Below are 24,862 nucleotides of genomic sequence, written 5' to 3' on the forward strand. Positions count from 1 at the left end.
TGGTCAGGGAAATAGACACAATGAAGACACAAGATCTCAACAAAGATCTCAGCTAAGACCCAGTGCAGCCAAATATATATATATATATATTTTTTTTTTTAAGTAAGCGGACATTGGAAACTATATAAAAAGGTAATTTCTTACATCAAAGGCATTTGAACTAATAATTTTGGATGACTTTTCAACTCTAATATTCCAAACTTCCATGATTGATGAGCAAGGCCTGAGTCTCCCAGATAAATACCTCCTTTCCCTTATCCTCGGAAGACCTTCTGAGCTCAGGTCTGAAAGTCTGGCCTGGCGTTAACCTGTCATTTACAAAACAAGCTTCAGGTCCAGACACTTTCTTCCTGGGAAGACAGAGGATTATGGAGTCTCCTTGAGGCTCCAGAGAGGCCACCAGATGGCACTCTTCTACTGCAAGATTAACTTCCTTCCTCTTCCTCTAAGTCTTCCCGGCAGCCGGGCCCCGCTCCGGGCGGGACCAGAGGGCTGAGGCATATCAGCTTCCCCCTGGGGTTCCCCGACTTCAGAGGTGGCGGAGCATTAGGCGCAGCATAAAACCGAGTAGCAGCAAGGGCTGCCAGCCGGCTTGGACAGGCCTGGGTGTGAGGAGACCGGAGCCAGGTGCCTCGGCTGGGGAATGACGCTCTGTCAGCGGATCCCGCAGCGGGTTGGTCCCCAGGTCAGAGCTAGTGCCTGTCTGAGGGTCATTCTCACTCTGGCTTCCAGAGCTGCACAAATATTTCTCCTCCAAGGGGCGCCCCTGAGTCACTCCCGATTGGTTGTGTAAGTCCAGGGAGTTAAACTTTCAGCCAATGAAAAAGGGCATGGCGAGTGACGCACGGAAACGTCACGGGAATTCCCCCCTCCCGGGGGCGGAAAAGGGGCTTTCCCGGCTGGAGTCCTGGCGGTGGGAGAGGTGTCGCGACCCGTCCGAGGTGGGTCCGGCCGGGAGAGAATCCTGAACCGGAGCCACCGCCGCGGTGAGTGGCCGGGTTCAGAGCCCTGGGTGGTGGGACACCGGCAAGGGCGGGAGGAGGGTCCTTAGCTGACCGAGCCCTAGAGCTGAAGAGCGGCATCTGCGCATTCAGAGAGCGCGCGTACGAACAGGACACGCGGATACACATCGATATCCTGTACAAAGACACGGGCCGTACGTCCATCTACACCTATGCCCGCAGGTGCGCAGGATCGCCCATGCATTCAGACTCGCACACACATGCCTACGCAAAACACACTCACCCGTGCACAAGTGCCTGGACACACACCCTCCACGCAGAAACTCAACGACAGGTTCCCCTGTGCCCTCAGATACACGCTGACCTGTGTCCACACTGATAAGCTTAAGGACCCTCACCTGTACACGCATGTCCACGCCATGCACACGATGCGCAAGCACATGGGCTGAAACATACTAGACACCTGTGATGTACATGTGTTACATACGGCCATGGGACAGGGGCCGGGGGGGAGGGGGGCACCCAAAGCAGGTGCGGTGTGGGAATCAACGACTGTTGAGATTTTCGGGAAGAAGGAATGGAGGTGCCCACCCCAACACCCCCTCCGGCCCCTTGGCCTCAGAGACTGCTTCTCGGGACAGAACCCCGGGGCCCTCTACTCGGAAGAGCCCCCACCTACAGGCCTTCGGGGTGGAGGCCTTCCTACAGCAGGAATGTCCCCCCAAAACCCCCCGGGGTGAATCAGCCGTGGCCTCCCTGAGGGTAGAAAATCCCAAGGTTGCTCCAGGACGGGGGGAGGGGAAGGGGGAGGGGAGGGCCGGTCCCCAGACTCAGAGCTTCCTCCGGCCTTGAAAGACCCCCAGTCCCCGGCGCCGGCCTGGAGAGAGGAGGGGGGTGCCCCCCCAACCCCGCGGGGCCTTCCCTGGGTCTGATTGCCCCTCTGCTTGCAGAGACGCTGCAAGCGCTCTCCGGCCAGCGAAGAGACGACCTCGCGCCCCTCCCGCCCGGGGGCGTGGTCAGTGGCGTCATTTCCAGGCCCGCCCCCCTGGCCCCGCCTCCCCCTGGTATTTTCGGGACTTTCCTAAGCTGTTCTAACTTTCCTGCCCCTTCCCCGGCCTGGCCCAGCCCAGCTCCGGATCTCGCCCTCCACCGGATCCTGCCCGCCACACCCGGACGGGTAGCTGGAGGAGATCGGACCCTCCCCTAAATTTGGGCCTCTCTCTCCCCCCAACTCCCGTCCTGATCTATCTCTCCCTACACCCGCCACTCCTCCCCACCTAAGGCGGGCGCCTGAAACTCTGGGAAACAGAACCCGGCCGAAGCCACCGGACAGAGCCGGGCCTAGCCCAGAGTCATGGACAGTTGCTACGACCCAGTGAGTCACGCCGCCTGGCCCCAAAGCCTGCCGGCTACCCCCCTGTGCCTGTCTGCTTGTCTGCCTTCTACTCCCTTACACCTCTAATGTCCTCAGATTATTTCACCCTGCCTGTCAGTCAGTCCCTGCAAACTGCTTTCAGTAGGAGCTTTTTTATGGGCCTGCCTAGGAGAGGGGGTGATTGCTAATGGTTTAGAGAGCTGAGAGGTGAAGGGTTCTGGGGGTGGCTCAGAATCAGCTGCCATCTCAGTCTGTCTCCATACCAGGGTCTGGATGGCATCATTGAATATGATGATTTCAAATTCAACCCGTCCATTGTGGAGCCCAAGGAGCCAGCCCCAGAGACAGGTTAATAAGTCCCCTGACCTGCCCTTGTCTTGGAGGGAGCGGGAGGGAGGAGGAGGGAGGAGCATGTGGTGTGTGCCCTCTGTCTTGGGAATGGGCTCAGAGGTCCTGGCTCAGCAAGGCTCTTCTGTCCCCAGCTGATGGTCCCTACCTGGTGATTGTGGAACAGCCTAAGCAGGTGAGCAAGTAGAAGGGATGACTTCAATCTGGGGGGCAAGTGGGACAGTTGTAGCTGGGTGGCCACGGGCAGGGTAACTGATCACAGACCCACTTCGGGTTGGGATTGTTAGCAGCTGCTGATCACAGTGGCATGGTGGTGATTCAGGATACACACGTCCAGTCATTATGGTCACTGCTGGCTGGGGATGTGGCTGGTGAGGGGGGATGTTTCTCCTGGTCACAATGTCACTCTGCCCTGGCACCTTCAGCGAGGCTTCCGATTTCGATATGGCTGTGAAGGCCCTTCCCATGGAGGACTGCCAGGTGCCTCTAGCGAGAAGGGCCGGAAGACTTATCCCACGGTCAAGGTGAGCCAGGGTGGTGCTGGCGGCTGGGCTAGTGGACAGCGTGTCCATGGGCATTACTGACAGCCCTCACCCCTCACAGATCTGTAACTACGAGGGACCTGCCAAGATTGAGGTGGACCTGGTAACACACAGTGACCCACCTCGTGCCCATGCCCACAGTCTGGTGGGCAAACAGTGCTCGGAGCTGGGGGTCTGCGCAGTGTCTGTGGGGCCCAAGGACATGACTGCCCAGTAGGTGTCCGGTGCCCCCTACCTCTGGTCCCCACTGGTGTGCCCCTCATTGCTTGCCAGTCCTAGGTCCCAGCCCACCTTTGTGAGCTTAGCATCTGACCAAGGGGAAAGACTCTGGTTGGCCCCAGAACCCAGGGCCCCAAGTAAAAACTAGAAAAGCTTCCTAGAGGAAGTAGAGCAGGGCTGAGCCTTGCCGGTGGGGAGGGTGCCTCAGGAGGAAAGAACTGCCCGCAAGGCCTTTGACTTCTCCCTGCCCCCACACAGATTTAACAACCTGGGTGTCCTCCATGTAACTAAAAAGAACATGATGGAGATTATGATACAAAAACTTCAGAGGCAGCGTCTTCGCTCCAGGCCCCAGGGCCTTACGGGTATGGGGGATATGGAGGGAGTCATGGGAGGTGGTCACGGAAGGAATAGAGGAGGAATCCAGGGGTCACATGTATGCCCACTGCCCAGAGGCTGAGCGTCGAGAGTTGGAGCAGGAGGCCAAGGAACTGAAGAAGGTGATGGATCTGAGCATTGTGCGACTGCGCTTTTCTGCCTTCCTTCGAGCCAGTGATGGCTCCTTCTCTCTGCCCCTGAAGCCAGTTATCTCCCAGCCCATACATGACAGCAGTGAGTATCCTGACCACCTGGGGTTCTGGGTCTGGGTGCCATAGGGAATGTGGAGGGCAGCCTCGAACTGTGGAGTCAGATATGCCTGGGTTTGAACTTGGCCCCACCATGTATGAGCTGAGTGATCTTGAGCAAGTCACGTCCCCTCTCTGAGTAAATGAAGATACTGGCAGTTCCTGTGTCTCTTGGGGTTGTTAAAATACAAAGCACCTGGCTCCCCAGTTGGGACCATGGCTATTGTATCATCTCAAGTAACTGATATGCCATCTCCATAGAGTCTCCTGGAGCCTCAAACCTGAAGATTTCTCGAATGGACAAGACAGCTGGTTCTGTGCGGGGTGGAGATGAGGTTTATCTGCTCTGTGACAAGGTGCAGAAAGGTGAGGCTGGAGCCCAGGCTGGGAGCTAGTGATGGGCATCACGCTTGGGGAGCAACACAGCTTCAGGACAAATGGCCCTATAGATTCCGTTTTCCCTGTAGATGACATTGAGGTTCGGTTCTACGAGGATGATGAGAATGGATGGCAAGCCTTTGGGGACTTCTCTCCCACAGATGTTCACAAACAGGTACCCTAGGGCCAGGGCTGGGTCTGGGCTCAAATTAAGTAAAGCCTTAATGACACTTATGTCCTCCTTCCTCCAGTATGCCATTGTGTTCCGGACACCTCCCTATCACAAGATGAAGATTGAGCGTCCTGTAACCGTGTTCCTGCAACTGAAACGCAAGCGTGGGGGGGATGTCTCTGACTCCAAACAGTTCACCTATTATCCTCTGGTAGAAGGTGGAGCTGGGCTGAAGATCCCAGGGGGGCTGGAGGCCAGGGCTTGACTGGAGGGTCCCAAGAACTAGATCAGGGGACCCATGAGTGAAATCAGGAGTAGGGAATGTCCCAGAAAGAGGTGGCCCTAGGAGCCAGCCTGAGGGCTTTTGGGGGAAAGGCCATTACCAGAGTGGGACAGGGCTCTTGAGGCTGGTGCGAGTTGGGGTTTTAACATCTCATTTCCCTCTACCCCTAGACAAGGAGGAGGTGCAGCGGAAGCGGAGGAAAGCCTTGCCCACCTTCTCCCAGCCCTTTGGGGGTGGCTCCCACATGGGTGGAGGCTCTGGGGGCTCGGCTGGGGGTTATGGAGGAGCTGGAGGAGGAGGTGAGGTGGTGCTGGTGGCAGGAAGGGCAATGGAGGAGGATGGGAAAAAGGGGAGAAAAGTTGTGGGGAAGAAATCTGCGAGAGTCCTCCTGGTACCCTCTCCCCACAGTCCTGCCTGTATCCACAGGTGGCAGCCTCGGCTTTTTCCCCTCCTCCTTGGCCTACAGCCCCTACCAGTCGGGCGCGGCCCCAATGGGCTGCTACCCGGGAGGCGGGGGTGGGGCGCAGATGGCCGCCGAGACGCCTAGTGTGGATGCTGGAGAGGAAGCAGCAGAGCCCACAGCGCCCCCCGGGACGCCCCAGCGCGAACAGCAAGCCCCGGAGCTGCTGCATCGAGGTAGGACCTCGGGAATCCCAGCGGTCGGGACGCTGCGGGTGGGGACCTAGCCCACACCCACGCCCCCTCTCACCTCCAGCCCGGGAGTACAACGCGCGCCTGTTTGGCCTGGCGCAGCGCAGCGCTCGAGCCTTGCTGGACTACGGCGTCACGGCGGACGCACGCTCGCTGCTGGCGGGACAGCGCCACCTGCTGACGGCACAGGATGAGAACGGAGACACGTAGGTGGGCGGGAGAGCGGGCGGGGACCAGGGCTCCGCGCGGGTGCAAGGTCGTGGGCTGTGGGGCAGGGAAGGGACCTGTAGAGCCAGGGCTCCGGAGTTAGGGAGACCCAGTTTCAAGTTCGGCCTCGCTACGCCCTAGTTCTGTTCAAGATACTTAAATCTCTGTGGACTTCAGTTTTGTCGATTGTTTAAGGGGCACAGTAATAGTATGCACTTACCGCAAAAGGTGCGCGGAAGGATTTACTTTCGTGGGCTGGAGAGAGGGAGATTATGGAGGTGCTGGCGTTTGGAGAGTAAAGCAAAACGAGCTGCTGAGCTTCCTAGGCCAGTCTCACCCCCCAATCCCTAGGCCGCTGCACTTGGCCATCATCCACGGGCAGACCACCGTCATTGAGCAGATAGCCCACGTCATCTACCACGCCCCACACCTCGGCGTGGTTAATATCACCAACCACTTGCACCAGGTGAGGGGTCTCTATTGGTGAGGGGGAGGGGTTGGAAGTCAGGTAGGTGAGGCAAGGAGCAGGCCTGGCTCACCCTGCCTGCCTCCCCCAGACGCCCCTGCACTTGGCGGTGATCACAGGGCAGACGAAGGTGGTGAGCTTCCTGCTGCAGGTGGGCGCAGACCCAGCACTGCTGGATCGGCATGGAGACTCAGCAGTGCACCTGGCACTCCGGGCAGGTGCCAGCGCCCCCGACATGCTGTGCACCCTGCTGCGGAGTGGGGTTCCTGCCATGCCCCAACTGCTGCATGTGCCCGACTTCGAAGGTGAGTTCATCACCTCATCTGAACCAGCAGGCAAGAGTGGGCACCAGGGAGAGGATCTGGGGAGCACCTACAGTGGACGTGAGGTGTGGAGGTCAGCTGGTCAAGGGCTCACATTAGGGGCACAGCTGCAGGCTGAATACCCTGTATCACTAGGGCTATACCCAGTCCACCTGGCAGTCCGTGCCCGAAGCCCCGAGTGCCTCGATCTGCTGGTGGAGAGTGGGGCTGAAGTGGAGGCTGCAGAGCGTCAGGGGGGCCGGACAGCCCTGCATCTAGCCACAGAGATGGAGGAGCTGGGGTTGGTCACCCATCTCGTCACCAAGGTGGGACTGAGGACTCTGGAAGACGTGGAGCCAAGGGCTGGGGACGGTGAAGGTGTCGGGGGAGGCCCAGTGGATCAGTCAGTGCTATGATCAACCCCTCCCTCGCACCCCACAGCTCCGGGCCAATGTGAATGCCCGCACCTTTGCGGGAAACACACCCCTACATCTGGCAGCTGGACTGGGATCCCCAACCCTCACCCGCCTCCTTCTGAAGGCTGGTCAGTCCCACCCTCGGGGGCTTATGAACAGGGCTGAGGGGGGAAAGGGGGTGCCTCCCAGTCCTGCACTTTGTAGCCCTTAATGTGGGCTCCAAGGGAGCCTCCCCGTGACTGTCTCCCTGCCCCAGGTGCTGACGTCCACGCAGAGAATGAGGAGCCCCTGTGCCCACTGCCTTCGCCTCCCACCTCTGGTAGTGACTCAGATTCTGAGAGCCCTGAGAGGGACAACCGAGGCAGCTTCCGGGGCCACACACCTCTTGACCTCACTCGAAGTAGCAAGGTGAGGCCAGCCCGGGACCAGCAGTACCAGGGGATGGGGCATCTGGGCTTGTAGATGGGGTCCTGAGTAGCTGGTACCTGGGGTCAAGGACTGTGATGGGAGGTAGTCATGGCTGAAGCTGTCTCCCCAGGTGAAGACCTTGCTGCTAAACGCTGCTCAGGACACCATGGCACCGCCGCTGACCCCGCCCAGCCCTGCAGGTGAAGAGCTCTTCCCACCCACTGCCAGACCCGACCCCTGCTCACAGTGGTCTCTTGTCCTTCGGGACCACTGAAGGGGGTCTCCCTTTCTCCATCCCCATCCTCCATCCATTGCCCCAGAGGCCCCACCTGCACTATCAGGTTGCCTTGAGATAAAGGTGACATTTGGGTGTCTGTTTTTGCCACCTCTGGGGGTAACTAACATGTTTATGTGTGTGTCCCCTTCAGGGCCAGAGATACCCCTTGAAGATACAGTCCTACAGAACCTGGAACATTTGCTTGACGGGCCAGGAGCTCAGGGCAGCTGGGCGGAGCTGGCAGAACGGCTGGGGCTGCGCAGTCTGGTAGACACGTATCGAAGGACAGCCTCGCCCAGTGGCAGCCTCCTGCGCAGTTACCAGGTCGGTCAGGCCCCGGCCCATGCTCCATGCCCCAATCTCAGATCCCTGGTGCTTTCTCAGTTGTGGGCACCCTAACCACAACTCCTGGTTCATGCCTGCTCCTTCTCCTCAGCTGGCTGGTGGCGACTTGGCGGGCCTGCTGAATGCCCTGTCTGACATGGGCCTGGAGGAGGGAGTGAGGCTGCTGAAGGGTCCAGAGATCCAGGAAAAGCTGCCCAGCACAGGTAAAGGGGCCGTAACTGAGAGGTGGATCTGGGCTTGGAGGGTGGGAGGCCTAAGGCCTGACGCTTCCCTGCGCCCTTTCCCGCGTCCACTCCCCCAGCAGAGGTGAAGGAGGACAGTGCCTATGGGAGCCAGTCGGTGGAACAGGAAACAGAGAAGCTGGGCCCACCCCCTGAGCCGCCAGGAGGGCTCTGCCACGGGCGCCCCCAGCCTCAGGTGCACTGAACCGCTCCCCAACCACCAGCCCCTTCCGGGCCCCCTCTGTACAGTGACCCTGCCTGTTCCAGTTCTTATTTAACACCCCATGCCCACCCTTCAGTTGGGGCAAATAAAAGATTCTCGTGGGAAAGGGAAGGGGCCTGGCCTCCTCCCCAACTTACAGCAGCCCCTGATGTGTGTGACGCTTGTCCCCGGGAAGCAAATGCCTACCCTGGCCTCAGGCCAGGCACCGGAGAGAGGAGGAGGCCCAGCCAGCAAGTCGAGAGCAGTTTTAATGGAGGTGGAGGTGACACAAAGGGCAGGGCCCACTGAAGGAGGGAAGCAAGGCCGCACTGCCTGGCCTGTGCACGGGGCCTCAGCTTAGACATCCGTCCTCCACCTCTGGCAAGGGAGAGGGTGAGCCCTCAGGGCAGAAGGAGAGAAACCAGCTCAACCCCAACTCCTGGCTTGTGTCTGAGCCAGGCCCCAGGATGGAGGGGGACTGCTGGTGTCAGGGGTGGGGGTGGTCTCAGCAGAAAGCAGAAACGTCAGGTCTCCCCCACAAAAAAAAAAAAAAAAAAAAGGAGCATCAAGAGTCCAGGGGGCCTGGCCCCTCCCACCCCCATCCCCTGTACGAAAAAGTGCAAAACATTATCACAAAAAAGGGGTCTCAGAGGGGCCCTTAGCCTAAGGCTCCTGAGGCCCGTGCCCTAGCCCTGCCCTGCCCCGGACACCGCGTCCGGCGCGGTCAGGCCCTGGACCGAGAGGCCCTCACAGGTGGCCCGAGGCCGGCCCGGGCTTAGGCAGGGCCGTGTCATGCAGGTGCCCGGTGGGCACCGCCCCCCCACTCCCACCCCCAGCTCAGGGCTTCCACCGCCCACTGCCTGCCCCTGCCCGAGCCTCTGAGTCAGGACACTGTGCCCGGGGCTGGCTGGAGGTGTTGGGCGGCAGGGAGGGACTGGAGTGAGGAGCGGGGAGTCCATCCTGCGTGCCGCCTGTCTGGGCCACTGCTGCCTCCACCGCATCCAGCTCCTCGCTGCCCGCCTTCAGTTTGACCCGAAGCAGCGCTGCGTATGTGCCGTAGCGGGATTTCTGAGGCAGAAGGGCAGCGATGAGCCTGCTCGTGCCCCTCTGCCCAGCCCACCCCATCTGGAGCAGGGAGGCAAAGAAGGCTAGGAGACACCAGGTTCTCGGCAACCTCTGGGGCCCCCGAAACCCCCAAGGACTGACTGTGACCACTCACACCCCTGGGTGTTCTGGTGCCATTCTCTGGACTCTGTAGACTGCCAGCTGTAACACCTCATGTTCCTGGAGCCTTTACCAGAGTCAGCAAAATGGAGCCCTTGGCAGAAATCGGCTCCCTTCATCACCCTAGTGGGAACAGACTACTGTCCTCCCTGTCCCACTTGAGAGGAAACTGAGGCTCATGGCGAGAAAGATGCCCGCCCAGGGTCACCCAGATAGTCCCACTCTGAGCCATGCCCTTAACCACGTGTCTGAGCCTGTACATGGGACACAGAGGCCCTGAAGGAGCAAGAGGTGCCTGGGCTGGGAGCTTACCTCAAACTCCAGATACGCCTCCTTCTGCCGCTGTTCTTCAGCCTCCTTGCCCCGCGCTTTCTTGGCCAGTTGCGTGGCCCGATGCTCCCTCAACTCACTTGCCATGGCCTTCAGCTTGGCCTCGTGGGTCCGCACCTGCTCCTCCTAGGGGCCAGGGGAGCACAATCAGGGTTACTCTGGCAGAGACAGTGCCTTTGTGCAAGGGTTTTGGAAAGGTGCCCCTTCCTCTGGATGAACAAAGCACCTGGTGTCTGGGCTAACTGACTGGATTTGAGCCTCCACGGCCCCCACATCCTGGTGCGGTGGACAGCCACATCACAGGCAGCAGCCTCGAGTGTGGTGGGCCTAGGCCAGCCCCACTCCAGCACCCCACTTGCCCCGAGGCACCAGGTGGACAGGAGGTTGGGGAGGGTACCTGGGAGAGGCGGGTGGCAGCGCTGGGCAGCAGAGGGCGGCTGAACTTCTTCTGGGAGCTGACAGCAGCTGGGAAGGGGGGTGCAGAGAACATGGCAGCCACCACGTTGATGCGAGTGATCCAAGACTGCATCTGCTCCAGGCTCCTGGGGAGACAGCACGGCCACCTGGGACTGGGCCGGGGATCAGTGCCGGCTCAGGGTGTGGCCCGAGAAGGAGGAGGGGAGCGTGCTGGGCGTGGGGGGAAGGGGTCTGGGATGGGCCGGAGGAGGGCACTCACGGGGCTTGGAAGAGGAAGACCCGCCAGTCAGCAGTGCGCAGGTAGAAGACGTGCGGCCTCTTGCTGTAGTCACTGGCCCGCGTGGCCAGCGCGTGGTGGATGCTGATGGCGTTCTTAAGCTCTGCCTCCGACAGCGCTTTCCCAGGCTGGTACTCCTCCTGTGGGGTGCCCATCTTGTCCTGGCCACAGTCCTGTCCCAGCCCAGCCCCCCAAATCCTCTGAGCCATCCCAGCCCCACCCCTTTGGGCTGGCCTCACACCTTCTGAAGATAGAGGATCATGCCCTTGAGGATCCCGTGGAAGTTCTTCCAGCCGCGCTTGCCCCGAGGTGCTGACGGGTGGGCAGAGGTCGGGGGTGAGGAAGACTAGCCGGGGGGGCCTGAGACAGGCCCACTCCCATCCCCCTCCCAGGCCTTCCCACCTGGCCACGTACTCTTCCTGCAGTCAGGGTCCGCGTGCACCTTTCGCACTAGGGCACCATGCTTGTAGACTGCAGCCCCTGGCTCGGGAGTCAGGTCCAGGAAAGGGCTGGAGCCACTGCCACTGCCCCCGCTGACCCTCTTGATGACCTTGGGGTTGGGGTCGGCCAACTCAGACAGAGAGCGTCTCAGCTCCTCCTCGTCTCTGCAGGTGTGATCACCTCAGAGGGGGCTGGTCGTGGAGCCACAACCCTGGCCCCACATCCAGTCCTGACCTCTGGCACCCAGGAAGGCTCTCCAGTGTCTGTGGAGAAGGGGGTGGGGGGCTGCCCCTTTCCTCCACAGAAGCCAGAGGGTGTGGCTCTCCTCAGCCTGAGGCTCCTGGAGCCATGTCTCCAGCCTCAGAGCGGGTGGCCCAGGGTGCCGCTGTACCTTGCCACTCAGATCAGGGCTCCTTGAGCCGGCATGTCTCAGCCTCCATACTAAAGCTCCCACGGGTAGGGCCATGTCTGTCCCTTCCTCTCTTCACATGGACCCAGCCCCATCCTCTCCATTTGTGCACACACACCCCTCCCTCCCTTCTGCACTAGGGCAGAAACGTGACTCAGCTTCTCAACCACACCCAGCACCAGGCTTTACTCACAGCTTGTTGGCTAAATGGTGGCAAGAGGAGCTTCCTAGTGGTTCCCTCGTACATCCTGGTCTGTACATCCTGGTCTGCAGGCTCTGTCAGATATCCTCTAAAGGATCTGATTCTATCTTGTTACTCCCTCCTCAGAAACCTGCAGTAGCTCCCTACTGCCCCCACACGGAGCCTACACCTCATCCCACCAGCACTGTCTCTCCTTCCACACTCCATGCCAGTTAGGCCTGCCTCCTCTTGGTCTCCCCACCCCACACTCCTTTCAGCCACCATGCATTTGCCTCCCAAATATCAACTTCCCTCTTTCTCTCCCCAAACAATTTTTCCTCTCCTTCAAGGCTTGCCCCAAGATCAGTCCTCACAGAAGCTTTCCCTGATCCCCCCCATACCCCAGTCCTGAGCTCTGCCTCCTCTGAGGAGCAGAGGGAGCACCCGACTAAACTGAGCAGTGATGGACTCTCAGCAGATACTAGCAAGTGTGAGTGACCCATTGACTGTTTAGATGAGGGCTGTACTCTCAGACTGGGGGATTCAACACTAGGCCTCCTCCCTCAGACTAGACTTTTCCAAGACAACTCTTAAGTCTTTCTGTTTCACTGCGGCTGCCAAGAGTAGACAACTCTGGACTCCCTAGGACTCAAGAGGGGGCTCTCCCTCTATCGATCAGACTTCTACTTTCCCGCTTAGATTGCCAAAAAGACCTCCCCGTTGTGTTTCCGCACCCCTCCTCCCAGGCCAGTCGATCCTGGCCACCTACCCAACCCAGCTTGTCAAAACAACCAGCTAGAGACAAGACACAGGCCCCACATCCAGGCAGGATCTCCAAAAAAGGAAGTGAGGCAGCCTCATAGCCTCTCATAGTCTCAACCACCTCCTCTGTCTCACAGCCCCAGGGTTCACTCAGCCCACCTCAGTGCTCTCAACCCCTCCAGGCAGCCCCTTCTTGACATCTCATCCCTCCCCACCCCCCCTCCAGACATCCCCAGGACTCACATGGCCCATTGCAACTTTTCATTCTTGATGGAGCTGTACAAGGCCTGGGGAGGAAGGAACAAATCAGGGGGGTGGGGGTCGATCCAGGGGGAGGTGTACCAATGCCAGAGCTCAGAGCCCTCCCTCCCAGTCAGGGGGAGGAGACAGAACTGGGGGTAAGGATGGGCATGACCAATGACCAGGCTGTAGAGTGAAGGACAGGACCCAGGCCCAGATCTCCCACTTGAGCTGCAGGCCAAGTGTCTATGGGAAGAACAAGCTATTACCATGTGTTATTTTTTGTTGGGGCTGAGCCGTGAGGCACGCAGGATCTTAGTTCATTGACAAAGGATCAAACCCACAGCCCCTATATCATATCAGGAACTTGGAGTCTTAACCACTGGGCTGCCAGGGAAGCCCCAGTACCGTGTGTCTAACACGGGGCAAGCAATTAGCACAGACATCACGGCACATGGTTGATGTACAGTATACAGTGACTGCTATTATGATCTTTGGGCTTCCCGGGTGGCACTAGTGGTAAAGAACCCATCTGCCAATGCAGGAGATAAATGTGGGTTCGATCCATGGGTCAGGAAGCTCCCTTAAAGGAGGGCATGGCAACCCACTCCAGTATTGTTGCCTGGAGAATCCCCTGGACAGAGGAGCCTGGCCTATAGTCCACGAGCTCGAAGAGTTGGACACAACTGAAGCGACTTAGCATGCATCTTTACTGTTGTTATTGTTAAGGGTCATCCTGTTCAGATCCTGGGTAGGGGAAGCGCAGCTCCAGAGGGAACAGAAAGAGCAGCCTAAGAAGCTCTCCTTTCCCCCGCCACATCTTTGGCCTATTTCCATGGAAAAAACCCACACAGAGCATATGGAGAAACTGAGGCCCAGGAACAGGACTCTCCCTGCCATCTCCCTCCTTGGCTAATAGAGAACATGCTCTCATGGCTCCCAATCCCAGGGCAAGCTGAGCACTTCCCCCAACCCAGACAGCCCCACCAAGCCAAATGCCAGGGTGCTCCAACCCCCTGCCCATGCCCATACTTCATGTTACTGGTGAATGGACATTAGTCTAAAGGGCAATAGTTTTAGCTTCCAAACCCTGTACACCGCAAACTCCCTGTGAACTCCTGAGCCAGTCCCTTCTCTCTGTGGAGTTGGCCTGGGGGACCTGCAGGGGCCTTAGGGTGGTGGGAGCAGAGGATGAGTTCCAGGAGTGGCACAGGGGACCCCTCTTATTGGGAGCAGCCAGCGACATGGGCTCACACCAGTGCCTCCCACTGTGGGGGTGCTTCCACCAGCCTGTGAGTGGGTGTGTCCCCAGCATGTGTGGCTAAGTGTGTGGCGTGTGGTGGCGTGTGCTGCTGCCTGCCTTCGAGAAGCTGGGTGCAGCGGTGACGTCGGCACCTTCTCCAAGATGGGACACAGCCCCCCACACACCGCTCCCCAGGCAACATGGTCTCTGACTCTTTCACTGTCCACCAGCTATGCCCAGCCCCAAGTGCCAAGCATCTCACCTGTGCACACCCTGTCTGGGGTAGGTACACCCCACCACTTCCACCCCACAGCACAACCCAGACAGGTTGCACACACAGCCCTCCCAGCACAAGCCCAACCCACACTCAGCATAGCTCAGAGCCCAAGCCCTCACTCTTCAACTCTCTGGCCAGGACGCTGAAGTGGTCGCTGAGATCCGGCCTGCAATCGTGTCTCCAGCCTCCCCTTTCATCCCCTGCCCCCTCTCGGCACTTCCGTTGGTCCACAACCACGTCTTCCTTCCAAAAGTCCTAAACCCCACGGGTAAGCCCCATATCCTGCTCTCACCTAGAAGGACCCTTTGGTCTGAGATCCCAAACTTGATCTCAGGGCCTCTGCCCTACCCTCTCCATCCATGCCCACCCCTGGCTACCCATGGGCTCTGTCCTATCGGGCTCCCCCGTCGGCCCCGGCGAGGCCCCCCTCGGCTCGTGCCGCCTTCGGCGCCTCCCTCAAGCCGCCCCCTCAGTGGCGCGCCGCCCTCAGCAACCCCCTCGGTCTCCCCCCAGTCTGGCGTGAGCTGCGGCCCCACAGCCCTCACCGCCTTTTTCTTCTTGCGGCTCTGCAGGCGGCTGACCACCAGGTCGGTGTAGAGCACGGGCTTGAGACTGCGCGAGCGCTGCGGCCAGCCGTAGCACAGGGTCTCCGCGCCGCGGTGGGTGCGCCCGTAGCGCACGGAACACAGCGAGCGCGAGCGCAGCCGCCCGGCGCTGCTGTGGATGCTGTTGACACCGATCATGCTGGCCTGGCCGGCGCGCCGCGGCCCCCGGCCATGCCCCCGTCCGTCCTCGGCCCCGGACGGCCCGGACGGCCCGCGGACGGCTCCCCCGACAGCCGGCGCGAGCGGCCCGGCCCGGCCCGAGCCCGGCCCGGCTCGGCTCGGCTCCCACCGACGCACACAGCGCGCGGCGGCGGCGCGGTCGGCTCTGCAGCTTGGCGAGAGCGGGAGGGGGGCGCCGACGGGGAGGGGAGGGCGAGGGCTGGGGGCGGGGACGGCGCAACCTGGAGGCGTCCGACCGAGAGGAGGGCCCGCGGCGCGCCGTCACCGTCACCGGGGAGGCGCCTGGGAGAGCCAGTAGGGGGTTCTGGGGGGGGGGGGTGTGCTGCTCCAGGGGTGCTGGGAGGTTGGGGCTGTGAAGGAGGGCTGCTCCCGTAGAGTCTGGCGCGCCCCCCGGGCTCGGCAGGATGGGGTGGTGAGGAGAAAGGTCGGAACGCCTCCTGATGGCCCTTTTCTATGGAGCCAGGAGGGGCCAAGAGGCTGGAATCACCCACCTCGCCGAGCCGCAGATACTTCAAATGCCCGTGTATATACCCCAGATCACGCTCAAACACCCCACCTTACATACATCCCAACTAGCCAGATGCACCAGTTCACACTCGTCTCAATCACAGACAGTAGAAATTCAGAGGTACACCTCAAATTTTACAGTCACATACACCCCCCTACTGATGGACACATGTCATAAACCAGATAGCCAATTCGCAGATATACACCCCAACACACACAAACACGCAACCTACACCCCCAACTCAGATACACTTTACATCATAAAACCTAAGGACAAACACACTCCAAGTCAGACAAACCCCTTTGGTTCACCGACACCCTAAATCACACGTATACAAGTATACAACTAAACTCAGTATATATCCCAACCATTAACCACCTCCAACTCACAAAGGACAGCCCCACTCAGATGCATCCCCAAGCTCAGAAGCTCAACACACCCCAAGTTCACAGACATGCCCGTGCTGTCACACGTAGGTGGTGTCCGGGGACCCCCTTGACAACTCTGGGAGTGCAGGCCTCCTCGGATAAAGCACCACCGGATCTGGGAGAGGAGTGAAGCCGCGGACCAGGACACCCGCCTCCTCCTCCCATCCTACCAGCTCCAGTGTAGCTAACCCTCAGGTTCTGGCGCCCGGGCGCAGGGCCTGCCCATTAAGGACCCAGAAGCTCAGGATGTGGTCCCAGTTTCGTGCTAACTGACTTCGCGATCTTCTAAAGCCTTTGTCCCTCTCACGCCCCTCTACCTCCGGGTCCCTCCGGTGCAGTGGTACCAGGGAGGCCTTAGTGGCCGTACACCCTGGCGCGGGGGCCATACCCCCCAACTCAGTGAACCCTGTAGGAGGGGCACTAATGAAGGCAAAATACAGAGTCCAGGGCCCGCTGATCACGTGTTCACCAGCTCCGCCCTCCCCCACGGCCTGCGGGGATGAGGAGAGCGCATGCTCCGGGAGAGCCAGTCCCGCGGGGGCTGGGGGAGGGGGCGGTCCCCAGGCTGAGTCACTAGAGCCCAGGCTTCCACAGCAGGAGCTGGGTGCTCGCAGGCCCCTCACCTCACCCGCCTGGGAGGCCTGCTGTCAAGTCCCCTGCCCCTACCCCCTGCCCCAACCCCCCACCTTGAGCAGCTCTCTGGGGAAGTCGCCGCCTTCGTTGAGGCCTTCCAGGTTACCAATGAAGTCTCCGCAGGTCATGCGTTTCCCGATGTTCTATTGGAGGGCACAGAGGCCTGTCAGCTTTGGGGGGTGGGGGGGGAGTGCCGGTCCTTTGCCTCCCAGGCCTTGAAGTCTCCCGACGGGGTTTTCCCATCTCCCTCCCCACAGCCCCCCACTCACGTGGCCGTGGAGATCCGTATTGAGTAGCATGAGGGCGCAGGTCAGCGTGTGCGCACCGTCTAGGGGAGAGTTAACATTTAGCCTCGGCTACCTCCCAAGGGGTCTTCCCACAGCTCCCTTCCTCTCTCTTCCAGTTCATGCCCTGACCCCTCTCAGACCCTCTTTGGCCCACAGGCACACTTTTGTCCGTCCTGGACCCCACTGGCAAACCTGACCGAGGCAAAGACCTCTCTCCTCCAGCAAATCCCTCAGACAGGACCCCTCCCCCTTCTTAGGTCACCCTACCTAACTCCCTAAGGTTCTGGGGACAGCCCATTGCTCACACCCAGCACCAAGCTTCCTCTGTGTCTATGCATTAAACACAAGCAGCTGGGCCCCACACAGTTATGCAGGCCAAACAGAATCCCTACTCAGGTCCAGCACAGTCTTGTACATATATGTGAACAACAGCATGCAAACACACTGGCCACGTGCGTCTTAACAGCACACACTAGCCTCTAGCACTGTACCTGCCCACACGCACAGTTCCACATCCGTGCAGTCATGCCAGTATTGTTTGCATACATGCCTGCTTCCATGCCTGCAAGCTTGTGCACTCATGTACTTCTGCACAAACACTCATGCCGCTTTGCACAGATGCAGTACCCATCTGCCTCCATGACCAGACAGGAAAACCCTGACCCTGGCCTCCTCACCCTCTGAGGACAGGGCTCCAGGATTACACTGGAAGTATCTCTGGGAGAAGTGGGCCAGCACACGCTCCCGTTCCTGGGTCTCACCCATTAAGGCCAGCTCCTTGAGAAACACCCTGGGGAGAGGGCAAGAGGGGGCATGTCACATCTACTCAAGGTCCCTTTACCAGGCAACTCTGGCTCTTGGCCATGCCCAATCAGCTTGGGAAGAGTGACTTCAGGGCAGTTTAGAGGAGGCACAGGGCTCAGAGGAGGCATAACTGAAGCCCTGCACACCAGGCCTAGAGAGTAGGGTCTGCTCTCAAAGGGCTGGACACCCACCTGAGAGCTTGGTCCAGAGTCATGCCCGTGAAGACAAAAAACTTCAGGTACTCGCCAGCCACAAGTTTGCTGAAGTCATTGCTGTGGGCAGGGCAGAGAGACAGGTGGAGTCTCAAGGGCAAGTGTCAAGGGGCCAGGTGGGGGTAACATAAAGACCTGGGGGTATCAGATATAGGACATGTGCAGGTGCTGCCCACAGAATGCATTCCCTCGACCCCCATCCTCAATCCCAGCCCAGTGTCTTTACTTCTTGCCCAGATGCCGGGCCACATCCGCCTTCCTGAAGCCATCCAGGCGGTACAGCCTCTTGGCGAGGCGCTGCGCAGCCTCCAGGTCTGCCTTCTGCCCATTGGACAGGGTGTCAGTGCTCCCCAGGGCCAGCCGCTCTGTGCTGTCCAGCTCGGAGTCCGAATCAGACACCAGCTGGTTCAGGGGTGGTTCACTGCCAGGGTAGAACACCAGCTCAGAGGTGAGACAAGCCCTCAGGGGCCATCCAGATGCTTTCTTTGCCTCCAGACCCAGTAGACAGAGAAGGAAAGATTGGGACATGGGAAAGGCATTTGTCTTTTCTCCAGAGGAGATTCTTTCCATCAGCCTAGTCTATCATTACCACCTCTCTGTGGAAGTCCTGCCTTAAATCTAACACACATCCATCTTGCTGCTGTGGGAGTTTGGGCTGCTTTCCCCCAAACACCCTAAGTTTGCTATTAGACATAGATTCCCCATCCCCACACTGGCCCTACTCAGAGTCCGGTCTCTCTGAGAATATGGGCAGAGATAGGACTGCTAGGGAGGAACAGTGGAGGGTCAAACAAAGATGTGAGGCAGCAGGGACACTCTCCTGCTCCTACGTCTTCCCTCTTCCCGCCTTTTAGCAAAAGGAGTCTCCTCCATGGTCCTTCTCTTCCACCCACAAAGAAGTAGGCTCTGGGGTAGCGGGGACAGGGGGTCAGAGCACACCCCCTCAGCCCGTCTCCTTCTCCCTTCCCTTCCCACCCCAGCTGCTTTACTCACAAAGCCACCTGTCACCCCAGAGACAGAGGCCGGAAACTCCTGGTTGCTAGGCAACCCTGTCTCCCTGGCCACCCCCTCCTGTTGCCATGGCTTCAGTGACTGAGAGGGTAGCTGGCAGCGGGGAGAGCAGAAAGGTTAGACTGGTGAAAGGACTTCCTGGGGAAGGGTGAGAGACTCCAGATTGGAGGGGGTAGGCAACATGGGAGAGAGGAAATAGGAGAGGCTGGTGGCTGATTCTTTGGGAGGAACCTCCAGGCTGGGGGGTGGGGTAAGAGCAGAATTCTAAGCAGGTTCCAGGCTCTATGTAAGGAGGGAAGCGGCCTTCTAGAGAAAAAGGGCAGTGTTCTCTAGGGATCCTTCTATCCTGAACCATGGTTTTACAAGTCCCTGGGTCTGAGACCAAGGCAGCAGGCTGTAACGGGCTCCCACTCACAGCCACTGGAAGTAGTCCTCCAAATGGGAAAACACATCTGTATCCCCTAACTACCCCAGTCAGGAGTCAGGAATATAAACCACATTTTTACATTCAAGATCCATCCCTTAGAGCAACTGTTCCTGGGACCCTAGGGCCTGAGGTCTGAGGAACCAAAGGACTCACTCACCTGCCCAGGGGTGCTGCCCCCAATCCAAAGCTGTCTTCTGAGTGGCAAGGACTAGGGGGATCCCTCCCTGGGGCCTGCTTGGCTCCAGCCTCTGCCTCCTCTTCTTCCCCTCTCTGTGTCCAAGGCCCATCAGCAGCAGAGCTGGTACCAGAATCCGGTTCAAGAGGAGCAAGTGGGGCAGGAGCAGGTGGATCAGGCCTGGGGGCAGGGGGTTGGGGAGGCAGCTCGAAGGTGAAAAAGGGGCTCTGGGTCGGGCCAGGTGAGGCCAGGGCCTCCAGCGAGGCGAGGCTGGTGTAGGAGGTGCCCTTGGCCCGGTGTGACTCCAAGATGGCTTCAAACACACAACTGAAAGAGTCAGGCCCATCAGCCGAGGGGCTGGTCCCAGGTAGAAAGGGCAGAGGTGACTTGAGAGGCCCGGAGTGAGGCATTCGGGTACCTGGCCTGTAGGGGCAGGGAGAATCTCTGATCAGGGGCCTAGAGGACAGCTCTCAGGTATCATTTCACTGAACTTTCACACCAACTGTGAAGGGGATTATCATCTCGTTTCACAGGCTCCCAGCCCTCCCCAAAGTTACCTGGCTCAGGGATCCCCACCACAGGTTCACCAGGCCATACAGTGCCCCCAGAACACCCCAGCCACACCCATCCCCAGTACCCAATCCCTTCCTCTCTCACTCCCTGCTAATCTCCCATTCTCCTCTTTCTCCCTGATCCTCTCCCCTCCTGCCATTCCATTTCTATTTCTGGCAACATCTTAGGAGAAGAAGATGAGGCTCCAAGCTGCAATGGGGTGTGAGACAGAGAGGAAAGCCCCCACACTCCACATTCTCCTGCGGGATCCAGGATCTAAACTGATGCTCCCAAGCCCCCAGGCTTGATTCTGGCCTCTCACCCTCCCCCCCTGTCCTTCCTTAGAACTCCTTTCTTCCTCTATCCTTGTATGCCTACCCCCCTGGGTTCTTGCTGATGGCCCCCCCACAACCCCAAACCCGGTACTCTGCCATGCCACAGGCTTCGGTCTAGAATCCCGTGCTCCACCGCCCTGTCAGCACAGCAGCTTGGTCCTGACACCCCCAGCCCCACCCTCATCTCTATCCCAGTCCCTTGGAGCCCAGCCCTGGCTCTGGGTCAGTGGGAAGGAGCGAGTCACTTTCCTTTCCCACTCCCCCGCTCACTCACCGGGCCCCTTCTGAGGCCTCAAACACTTCGTCGTCCACATCCTCTTCCCCACCTGCCTCATCCTCATCCTCATTGCCACTGCCCAGGCTGGGGTGAGGGCCAAGGCATGGGCCAGGACGTGGGGCAGGTGGGCGGGCAGTGCCAGGCAGGCCCTCAGAGCTGGGCTGACTCTCGATGGCCGAGTCAGCCTCTTCCCGCTCAGTCAGCACCTCATCGATGTCGGTCTCGCGGTAGCACCTCAGGGGCACTGTGTCCAGGTCCGTCTCGGAGTACTTGGCTGCTCGCCCCACAGCCACCCCAGAGCCCTGCCCTGAGCCCACCCCAGGTGGAGATGGGGGGGCCTGCTCTGGGGGCTTAGCACCTGCAGTGTGCATAGGCATCCAGGTCAGCAGGTTACTCAGGTCAGCTCCCTGTCCTGATTCTGTTCTCAGAAGGAGCTCTCCCCCACTGCCTCATATTGGCCCGAATTTCTTTCACTGTCTAGCCACCATTCCTCCGGCTACAAACTCAGCTTGTTCCTGGTGAGGCTCCTTTCAAATCAAGTTCTTGTCAAACAGTTTTGAGGGGCCTGAGGGAGACCAGCCTCTTTACTCCTCCAAGGAATGGCCCTTGATATCTTGCCATTCCCCTCCCTCCACTACCCAGCTGCCTCCAGGTGCCCAAACCAGCTGCCATCCCTAACTGCTATCATAACATGGATGGAAAGACTGAGGCTTAGAGAAGCATTAGCCAAATCAGAAGCCCAGGAAAGGACTGGGGGAGTTTAAAGGAAGGCTCCCTAGCATACCATGGCTCCTGTGGAAAAGGCCCTGTCCTGTTCCCCGGCCTCAGTCCCAGGCCTTACCTGAGCTGGGGGGGTCCAAAGAGCCATAGAAGAATTCCCATTTGGCTCGAGCGATTCTCTGGGCATGAGAGGAGACTTCTCGTGGTGAGGACCAGATGTCCCCCTACGCCAAGGAGGGAGTTATAGACACAGGCACCCAGAGAGAAAACCAGACATACAAAGACACAAGAACATGGGACAAAAGCACAGAAGGAAAAACATACAGGGACAGAAGTATAAAGACATAAGGACAAACACAGAGAGCAAGAAGGAGGCAGATTTAGCACAGATTGAAGAATTCAGAGTGATAGGCCCATGACCACCAAGGAGATAAGACAAGCCTTGGGCTTCGCTGGGTCTTTGGGGTTGCAGGGAGCCCGAGAGAGATCACATACCTGGTTCAGGAGTCCAGGGTCAGCAGGTCCTCGGAATAATGTGGCCAGGTGCTCAGAGGGCCCCCCCAGCCCATTGGGAAGAGAGGAGTAAAGACCATCTGCTCCAACCTGGGGTTGAGTTGGTGGCCCCTGTAAAAGGCCCTGACTTCCAGGCCGAGCTGAGCCTCCTCCAGCTGGAAGTGGGTCTGATGTGGATGCTTCCAGCCTCAACTTTTGATGGGAGCCAGGCCCGAGGGCTGGGGTGGGCCTGGGAGGAGAGACCCCACCCAGGTCCCAGCTCCGACTCAAGCCTCCAGGAGCAGGCAGCCCATTCAGTGGCCTCACACTGGCCTTCTCCACAAAGCGGAATATGACCACAGAGCTCCGGGCCCCTGGTGGGGGCTGCCCAGTGGGTGAAGAGGGTGCCCAAGGTGAGGGAGCAATGCGGGGTGAAGGGGGGCCACGCAGAGGTGTACAGGGTGCTGTCACACGTCCAAGCTCCCGGCTTCGGGGACCTGGACCTGCTACTCGCCGGAGTAAAGAGCCTGTGCTGCCATACATGCTGGCTGGGGGGCTCTGGGGCACTGGGCCTTCGGGGAGCCAGCGGCGTGGGCATCGTGGTGGGGAGATGGCACAGTCGCCTTCCGAGCAGAAGCGCATGGCACCCTGGGCCATGCTGGGGCCGGGGGTCAGGCTGGGGGGGCAGGGATGGCCAGGCCAGGTGGGGAGTGAGCGGGCAGCATGCTCTTCAGACAGGCCTGCAAGAGAGGAAGGGGAGCAGGGGGTGAACTGCTGGGGAGTCAGGAGGATGGGAGAGCAGAGATAGAGAGGGAAAGCAGATGGGGCCACTGGGCACCAGGGGTCTAGCCCACCCTGGGAATATGGTCTAGCCCACCCTGGGAATATGGCTGGGCTATTTCCATGGAGGCCTGAGGAGAAAAGAATTATGCCCCAGTGGGCCCCTGGCTCCTCTCCTTTCTGCCTGGGGGCCTAAGCATCACCCTGAGAGAACCAAGGAAGCTATTTCAGAAGCTGAGTGAGCCCAGAGTCACTGTAGCATTTTGGAACTACTTCTGGTGGGGGAGGGGGAAGACTGCTACCCCACCCTCAGGATCAGAAGTATCAGCCAGCCAACATCATCACCCGGCCAGGGGCTTCCCACAGTCTCTCTGTGGTAGCCCCTCACTCAAGGGGAGGGGACTCAGGCCTCCTGGAAGGAGACGGAGGAAGAATAGGGGTAGTATATAGGGACATGAGAGGCTGAGAGGCACAGGTGAAACTCTAATACATACATGATGAACAGGAAAAGGCCATTCTTGTTCTCCATACAGGTACATACACTCATGCGCACACACACATAAGGACAAATAATGTCAGTACACAGCTAACACGTTCATAGGCAACACCCTCCAGCACACACAGACACAGGCACACACACACATTGCTCAAAGACACACCCTCATACACTCTCTCAGTCATAACAAATATGTGTGTAATGGAAAGGCACATGCTTGTTTTACACACACACACGGCAATCAAACAGAAACACACAAAGAGATACCCAAATATACACACAAGGCCCTCATTCCCCAAGATACAGAGAGACACAGGTATATCAGACACTCACAGAGACCTACTGGTCACAGTCAGACACAAATACAGATGCCTACTCACACACATACTTAAACAGGGACATACACCCTCTCCCCTAACCCCCACCAGTCACTGGTCTCTGAGGGGAGGCGGTGGGGCTAAGCTACACCGGACCCCTCTCCCCATCTCTCTCTCCACCCCCAGGGCTATGACAGATCTTGTCCAGCCTAGGAACGACGGTAAAAGGGTAAAGGGGCCCCTGGCGGCAATGCAGGGTAGGGGCAAAGGTCCGGAGCAGCAGCCTTGCCAGGAAGGCTTCTGAAGCTCAGTCGGGGCCCCATGCGCCCTCAGCGCAGCCCGGGACTCAGCCGCGTCAGTACTCACCGCTGCTCGCCTGGAGCTGGGGCCTTGGAGAGGCAGGGGAGAGGCTGGGCCCTGCTCAGCTGTGAAGGCAGCGCGGCTCCCGCTTGCTCCCGCTTGCTCCAGGCCCGCCCGCCTCTCAGTCCCTCCTTCTCCCCCCTACGCGCGGCTCAGAGCTAATCCCCCCACCCACCCACCACCCCCCCCCGCCCTCTCCCGAGGCCCTGAGCCCCAGAGGCTGCCCCCCCGTTCTCGACACTAGGTCCCCGCAGGTCTCTCCCGCCAACCTGAGACCCGCCCCTGAAGAGGAGGAGGACGTATGGAACCTCTGGTCTGTTCTTCAGACCCTCACACGCCCCACCCCAATCGTGTCCACGTCCCTCTCGTCCACCACCCCCTGAGCCGCACGCGGGACCCAGCTGCACACGCGTGTCCCGCTCCAGACCCCACGCGTGTCCCTAGGAGGTTGCCACATGACCTGTTATATGCCACACGCGCTCCCGCCCCCACGAGCACGCGGCCGCGCCAGCACACGGTATGGGTGTAGACTGGACCTGCCCCCTACATCCAAGAGACCATCAGTTTACGGAAGAAATATCCAGAGAACTTGGCCTCAAACCCTCCGGAGGTTCTGAGACTAGGACTCAGGAGACACAGCCCTGACCACTCGCCCAGGATGCAGCAGGAGGGATGTTAGTCAGACTTCAAAAAGAACTTCCTTGCTGCCTGAGTTAGACATCTTGCCATCTGGGAGTAAGAGGTTAGACGGAGTAACGCCTGGACTAGAGGAAGTGGGAGACAGGCAACCCTTGTGCCCTTGGCCAAGGTAGAAGCGGGCCCGGCTATTTTAAGAAAACGCCGCTAGAGTTACTATGGCAACTGCTCTCCTTGGGAAATCCAAGGCAGGCAAGTAGTGACCTCGGAAGGAAGAAGGGGTCTGTTCGAGCGGTCAGGGGGCGCGAGAACGTGCGAGGCAGGGGTGCGCGGGGCTCACCGCGGGGAGGGGCGGCGCGGGCTCGGCGTGGTGCTGAAGGGGACAGCGCCAGATTTGTCGCACTGCGCAGGCGCAGAAGCGCGAAC

The 24,862-nt window shown here is 59.3% G+C and overlaps 2 protein-coding genes across 14 annotated transcripts; one reads left to right on the forward strand and one right to left on the reverse strand.

The window, feature by feature from the left end:
• The first annotated feature begins 882 nt into the window (after window positions 1–882).
• NFKB2 (nuclear factor kappa B subunit 2) lies at window positions 883–8,562 on the forward strand. Of its 11 annotated transcripts, XM_040254287.1 has the most exons (23): window positions 898–986; window positions 2,245–2,337; window positions 2,604–2,685; window positions 2,820–2,860; window positions 3,111–3,209; window positions 3,289–3,440; window positions 3,705–3,811; window positions 3,900–4,058; window positions 4,334–4,438; window positions 4,540–4,625; window positions 4,702–4,840; window positions 5,076–5,204; window positions 5,332–5,541; window positions 5,621–5,762; window positions 6,115–6,229; window positions 6,321–6,534; window positions 6,688–6,857; window positions 6,973–7,075; window positions 7,204–7,355; window positions 7,486–7,555; window positions 7,784–7,956; window positions 8,069–8,180; window positions 8,282–8,527. In XM_040254287.1, exons 2-23 carry the CDS (start codon window positions 2,317–2,319, stop codon window positions 8,401–8,403), a joined length of 2,703 nt encoding a protein of 900 aa, XP_040110221.1. In that variant the 5' UTR covers window positions 898–986; window positions 2,245–2,316; the 3' UTR covers window positions 8,404–8,527. The 11 variants fall into 11 exon arrangements, with proteins under 11 accessions (XP_040110213.1, XP_040110223.1, XP_040110221.1 ...); XM_040254279.1 differs by having other exon boundaries at window positions 883–986; window positions 4,522–4,625; window positions 6,321–6,857; window positions 8,282–8,562; XM_040254289.1 differs by lacking the exon at window positions 5,076–5,204 and having other exon boundaries at window positions 885–986; window positions 8,282–8,562.
• Window positions 8,563–8,651: 89 nt separating this feature from the next.
• PSD (pleckstrin and Sec7 domain containing) lies at window positions 8,652–23,947 on the reverse strand. Of its 3 annotated transcripts, XM_040254276.1 has the most exons (17): window positions 23,807–23,947; window positions 21,851–22,587; window positions 21,477–21,579; window positions 20,633–20,993; window positions 19,454–19,894; window positions 18,085–18,279; window positions 17,838–17,918; window positions 17,520–17,632; window positions 16,825–16,883; window positions 16,609–16,698; window positions 12,685–12,728; window positions 11,063–11,253; window positions 10,890–10,960; window positions 10,631–10,788; window positions 10,352–10,523; window positions 9,937–10,080; window positions 8,652–9,468 (listed from the first exon to the last, which is right to left on the reverse strand). In XM_040254276.1, the coding sequence occupies exons 2-17, from the start codon at window positions 22,502–22,504 to the stop codon at window positions 9,238–9,240; spliced, it is 3,108 nt and encodes a 1,035-aa protein (XP_040110210.1). In that variant the 5' UTR covers window positions 22,505–22,587; window positions 23,807–23,947; the 3' UTR covers window positions 8,652–9,237. The 3 variants fall into 3 exon arrangements, with proteins under 3 accessions (XP_040110210.1, XP_040110209.1, XP_040110211.1); XM_040254275.1 differs by having other exon boundaries at window positions 21,851–23,947; XM_040254277.1 differs by having other exon boundaries at window positions 10,352–10,496; window positions 21,851–23,946.
• Window positions 23,948–24,862: the final 915 nt, after the last annotated feature.

This window comes from Oryx dammah, unplaced genomic scaffold, assembly GCF_014754425.2.
Source record: "Oryx dammah isolate SB20612 unplaced genomic scaffold, SCBI_Odam_1.1 HiC_scaffold_14, whole genome shotgun sequence".
NCBI classification, from domain to species: domain Eukaryota; kingdom Metazoa; phylum Chordata; class Mammalia; order Artiodactyla; family Bovidae; genus Oryx; species Oryx dammah.

Coding starts and splice junctions, on each gene's coding strand:
- NFKB2 (XM_040254279.1), top strand. CDS start 2,317: ATGGACAGTTGCTACGACCCA. Junction 2,338..2,603: donor TGGACAGTTGCTACGACCCA/GTGAGTCACGCC, acceptor TCTCCATACCAG/GGTCTGGATGGCATCATTGA. Junction 5,763..6,114: donor CAGGATGAGAACGGAGACAC/GTAGGTGGGCGG, acceptor CCCAATCCCTAG/GCCGCTGCACTTGGCCATCA.
- PSD (XM_040254276.1), bottom strand. CDS start 22,504: ATGGCCCAGGGTGCCATGCGCTTCTGCTCGGAAGGCGACTGTGCCATC. Junction 17,919..18,084: donor GCCCGGCATCTGGGCAAGAA/GTAAAGACACTG, acceptor CCCTGCCCACAG/CAATGACTTCAGCAAACTTG. Junction 16,884..17,519: donor TGGAGCCCTGTCCTCAGAGG/GTGAGGAGGCCA, acceptor ACTCTCCCCTAG/ACGGTGCGCACACGCTGACC.